General features: G+C 34.9%; 1 protein-coding gene across 1 annotated transcript in view; it reads left to right on the top strand.

Annotated features, from left to right (window-relative positions):
* Positions 1-537: 537 nt before the first annotated feature.
* Positions 538-6000, top strand: part of LOC148955773 (galactose-3-O-sulfotransferase 2-like) — a 47851-nt gene continuing 42388 nt past the window's right edge. Inside the window, exon 1 of the mRNA XM_089108338.1 lies at positions 538-800. Coding sequence (XP_088964464.1) covers positions 658-800 — 143 coding nt within the window. The 5' untranslated portion in view covers positions 538-657. The remainder of the gene's footprint in view (positions 801-6000) is intronic.

Here is a 6000-nt window from a genome sequence, read left to right as displayed (position 1 = left end):
TCCTTGTAAGGTAATTTATTTTTAATAACTTTAAGGTTATTTTTCATGTCAATTTTTTTGTATGTATGGTATTTCTTAAAGAATGCCATGTACGATACAAAAGATCATTTTGGGGTGTGCGGTAAGGCGTATCTACCTGACCTTTTTTTTAACATTGTAGCATCAGTTGGACATCAATATTTAAACTTATCGTCTGTGTACCTCATCACAGGTAAGAGTTCCGGTACAATTTAAGAATTTAGGTATTATACAGCGATACGCGGTATAAGTGAACACACTAGAATCTAATACCTACCTTAAGAAGGGGAAATACCCGTTGACAGTCAGAAATGTTGCGAGAAATGAAGCTTTGTATTTTAACTGCTATTATGCATCCCAATACAGCTAGGAGTTCATTGATTGATTGCAGAAGTCTGCTTTAGGTTAGATTGCCCAGAGGAGCAACAAACCTGTCTGATCTTCAATAGTATAGCTGAATGTTACTTTTCTAGACGAGGATCTTGTATTTCTAGTTACTCTTGGTATCAGTAAGTTTGCGCAATAGATCATGCAGTCGGTGTTACCTACACATCTACAATTGTACTAGTATACAATCTGAAAAAGTTACGACTTACTGCCGCACATAAAACGCACTATAAAAACAAATTTGATACATAAATGGGTGTTAGTGTTATTAATTTGAGAAGAAAGCTTCTTTGGTTTCTTTATAATTCTTCTATCACCAGATTATTTTGTGCCTTTGCTTGTGGAATTGCCTTGGTGCTTCTCTTAGACATAGGATGTCTTCAAAATAAATACGGGTAATATATTTTATTATAAAATAATTATCCACCCATAGTTTTAATCCTTCCTTACATAAACTTCCAAGACCTGTATTCTAACTAAAAGCCTAAGGTCCCGCGTTCATTATGGCTTTTTCAGGGGAAGTCGACAGAGTGAAAACAAATCTTTCTTCACTGGATTTGGCTTTTATTCAAATTAATTAAAAAAAACCTGCCGAAAAAGTAAGGTTTTAAAAGGAAAGTAAAGGCCATTTTGAACTTAAGATCTTCAGATACAGAAACCTTTTAAAATTCAAACTCAAAACGACAATAAATTACTATTGAAGCATACATAAGACCCAAAACGAGCAGAAATGAAATGAACAATTATAGCAAAAAAACAAACAACAAGTAATAATGTAAAAGAATAAATAGATCTTAAAGCGACTAATACTTAGATTGAATATGAAAATCGAGCTTAGAACGAAAAAAAAATATTTTTCTATTGAAGTATAAATGAAACTTAAAACGAACAGAAATTAAATAAACAATCAATGCAAACAACTGTACAGTAGATATTAATATAAATTAATAAATAAATTTAAAACGAGTGAAACTTAAATTGAATACGCAAAATCAAGCTTGAAACGAACAAAAATCACCACAAACAAGAGTTTGGGTATGACCTTCTCTCACTGTAAAAGTCTAAAACCTACTGCGTCATTGGCGCTTAACAGAATTAAATAAAAAAACAAGTTTTTTTTAACTGAAAGTAAGGAACGACGTTATAACTTAAAACGAACAGAAATTATTCCGTATATGAAGGGGGCTGTCCCCTCCTCAACGCCTCACTCTTTACTCTAAAGTTTCTTTTATTGTTTTATAAAATAAAGTTGCGAGATAAAGTCAAACTTTAGCGTAAAGAGCGATTCGTTGAGGAGGGGACAGCCCCCTTCATATACGTAATAATTTCTATTCGTTTTAAGTTTTAACGTCGTTCCTTACTTTCAGTTAAAAAAACTTGTTTTTTTTTAATTTTTGAATGTTTTTGAATTAATACAGGTTTTGATTTTCGCTCACCGTACATGAATAATTAAAACAAAATTTGCATATTAATTTTACTTTTATTTGGTTAAATGGCTTCCTCGAAACTTTTTAAATTCTATTTACGAACGTTTTTATTAGTAATAAATATACGTAACTTACGAATTAACTTACGTAACGAACTTCTATATTCATAGATTTTTAATACGTATATTAGGGGTTTCACCCCCTAGTCAATACCTTGCTCTTTAAGCTAAAGTTCAAATTTTTTTCCAATTCTTAAAAATGACCCCTTAATCACAATCAGTTGATCAGTTGAAATCCGTTGAAAAACTTGTTGTTTTTATTTAATTTCCGATCTTTTTCTTTAATAATGCTGGGAAATCCGGCGCCCCCTTCATAGCAATGTCCTTCCCCCATGAAAACTTCCTTCGTGGAAAGATCCTCCCATATAACCCCCGACCCACACCCCCCACCTACCAGAAAAAATCGCCCCTGAAAACGTCTGTATACTTCCCAATAACCAATACTATATGTTAACATTGGGTAAAGCTCATAACTTTCATCCCTCCCCCTGGGGACTTCGGGGGATTAAGTCATCCTAAAAGACATTTTATCATATTTTCGACCATGCTGAACAAAATGGCTATCTCAAAATTTTGATCGGGCGACTTTGGGAAAAACATAGGCGTGGGAGGGGGCCTAGTTGCCCTCCATTTTTTTTCACTAAAAAGGGCACTAGAACTTTTAATTTCCGTTCCAATGAGCCCTCCCACGATATTCTAGGACCACTGGATCGATACGATCAACCCAGGGAAAAAAAAAACACGCATCCGTGATCTTTCTTCTTGCAAAGAATGCACAATTCCACATTTTTGTAGATAGGTGCTTTAAAACTCTACAGTAGGGTTCTCTGATACGCTGAATATGATGGTGTGATTTTCATTAAGGTTCTATAAATTTTAGGGTGCCTTTCCCCCTTTTTTTCTAAAATCAGCCAAATTTTCTCAGGCGCGTAACTTTTGATGGGTAAGACTAAACTTGATGAAACTTGTATATTTGAAATTAGCATTAAACTTTGATTCTTTTGATGTATCTATTGGTATCATAATACCGTTTTCTAGAGTTTCTGTTACTATTGACCCGCGTCGCTCCTTACTTACAGTTTGTTACCACGAACTGTTTAAAACCAATTTTATTAAAAATATTTTTTTTGTACGTAATATTGAACATAAGCATAAAAATTATATTAACATTTTGAACTGATCAGCTTTCAGCAATTAATATCATTATACATTAAATATTCAGTTAATTTATTAGTACCTTTTAAAGTTGTTAAAGACGAATATAGTTTCCCTACAAACAAGTGTTTGGATACTGCCTCCTTTCTTAACTATGAATAAAAACCAAAAGCCTACTGCGTCATTGGTGCTTAACTGAACACGGATTATATTACAAATAAATTCTTTTCGAGTTCTTACAGCATTGAAAATAAAAATAAAGTTACAGTGAAATAAATTCTTGAACTGATGGATCTTTCAACAATTAATATCATTATACATCAAATACTCATTTTGATGTTGTTTATGTTTTTCAAGACTGTTCGAGACCCATATAGTTTTCAATAGGCGCCAATGACGATGTAGGTTTTATACTTTTACAGTGAGAGAAGGAGGTCATACCCAAACTCTTGTTTGTGGTGATTTTTATTCGTTTCAAGCTTGATTTGCATATTCAATTTAAGTTTTACTCGTTTTAAGATTTATTTATTAATTTACATTAATATCTATTGTACGCTTGTTTGCATTGATTGTTTATTTTATTTCTGTTCGTTTCAAGTTTCATTTATACTTCAATATGAAATTTTTTTTTTTTCTTTTTAAGCTTGATTTTCATATTCAATCTAAGCATTACTCGCTTTAAGATCTATTTATTCATTTATATTATTACTTGTTGTATGTTTTTGTTATGATTGCTTATTTAATTTCTGTTTCGTTTTGGGTTTCATTTATTCTTTAATAGTAATTTCTGGTCGTTTTTAGTTTGAATTTTAAAAGGTATTAGTATACGTTAAGATTAGTTTTAAGAGGATAATCTCTTCTCTTCGAGAAACCCGTTTTTCGGAAATTTTCTTAATTAATTTTTTGAAGTTTTTGATTGCAAACAATTTCGAGTTTTTTATAATTCCTGTTTTCAAATCCGAACTTAAAAAAAAATATATTCATCAAAGCATCAAAACTGGTATCAAAGTAACAATATCAAAGTGAAAAAATGGGTTTGTGTCAACCTCGGAGTTTTTATTATCTGATGTCTGAACTATTTTTAACAAAATTGCTATCCCAAAATTTTTATCAGATGTATTTGGGGAAAAAGGGCCTGGGGTGCCAGTTGCCCTCTGATCACTTTTTACTCTTAAAAAGGGCACTAGAATTCTCCATTTCCAATCGAATGAGCCCCCTTTGAAGTTTATGCGACGACCCCTTCTATATGAAGTGAATCTGGGAAAAAAATAAATGGAGTGTGGGGGGAGGCTAGCTGCCCTCCAATCACTTTTGACTCTTAAAAAAAGTGAATTACAACTTTCAACTTCTAGTCAAATGAGCCATCTATGAAGTTTATACGAGCATCCCTTCCATAACAACCATATATGCCCCCAGGGCATAACTTACAACGCCTACCCCCGGGCCTGGGGGCTGTGTTGACACCGGAGTTTTTTTTATCAGAATTTTGAACTATTTTTAACAAAATGTCTGTCTCAAGATTTTTATCTGATGCATTTAGGGTGTGGAGGAGGGGGGAGGGCTAGTTGCCCTACGATCTCTTTTGACTCTTAAAAAGTGAACAATAACTTTCAATTTCGAATCAAATAAGCCCTTTCCGAAGTTTATACGAGCATCCCTTCCATAACAACTATATATGCCCCTAGAGCATTACTCATAACGCCTGCCCCCGGGCCCTGGCGGGTCCCGTAGGCACAGGAATTTTTCTTATCTGACATTTGAACTATTTTTCATGAAATGGCTATTATAAAAATTTTATCGGATGGGTCTGGGGAAAAAAGGGCGTGTGGGGGGGGCCTAGTTGCCCTTGGATATCTTTTGACTCTTAAAAATTGAACTAGAACTTTTAATTTCCAATCAAATGAGCCCCCTCTGAAGTTTATACGAGCATCCCTTTCATAAGAACCATATACGCCCCCAGGACAACACTTACAACGCATATCCCCAGGGCTCTGGGGGACGTTTTTGTTATCTAATTTTTGAACAATTTCCAAAACACTGGCTATCTAAAAACTTGTAGCAGACGGATTTGAGAAAAAAAGAGCCTGGGGTGGCTAATTTACCTCTCTTGACTCTTAAAAAGTTAACTAGAACTTTCTATTTTCAATCAAATGAGCCCTCTCTGAAGTTTATACGAGCATCCCTTTCATACGAACCATACATGCCCTTAAGGTATAACTTAGAACGCCTTCCACTGTGCCCTTGGGGGTTCTATTGACACCGGATTTATTCTTATCCGACATTTGAACTATTTTAACAGAATGTATATCTCAAAATTTTCATCAGATGGGTTTTGAAAAAGAAGGCGTGGGGCGGGGCTAGTTGCTCTTGGGTCTCTGTTGACTATCAAAAAGTGAGCTCGAACTTTCAATAAACAATAAAATGAGCCCTCTCTGAAGTTTATACGAGCATCCCTTCCAGACAAATAACATATGTCCCAGGGCATAATTAACAGCGCCTGCCCCCGGGCCTTGGGGGGTTGTGACGACACCTGAGTTTTTGTTATCTGACTTTCGAGCAATTTTTAACTTAATGCATATCTCAAAATTTTTATTGGATGCATTTGGGGGAAAAGGAGCGTGGGGGGGCTAGTTGCCCTCCAATCTCTTTTGACTCTAAAAAACTGAACTAGAACTTTCAATTTCCACTCATAAGAGCCATCTCTGAATTTTTTGCGAGCATCCCTTCAATAAGAACCATATATTCCCCAAGGGCATAACTTACAACACCTGCCCTCGGGCCCTGGGGGGCTCTGTCGACCCCTGAGTTTACGTTATATGGTCATTGAACTATTTTTAAAAAAGGTTATCTCAAAGTTCTCATCGGGTGGGTTTGAGGAAAAAAGAGCGTGGAGAGGGGGAAGCTAGGTGCCCTCCAATCTCTTTTGACTCTTAAAAAGTGAACTAGAACTTTCA

The sequence above is a fragment of the Artemia sp. Qi Xiang Cuo genome, chromosome 2 (genome assembly GCF_049724085.1).
Source record: "Artemia sp. Qi Xiang Cuo chromosome 2, ASM4972408v1, whole genome shotgun sequence".
Taxonomy (NCBI): Eukaryota; Metazoa; Arthropoda; class Branchiopoda; order Anostraca; family Artemiidae; genus Artemia; species Artemia sp. Qi Xiang Cuo.
This window is presented reverse-complemented; position numbering and strand designations above follow the sequence as displayed.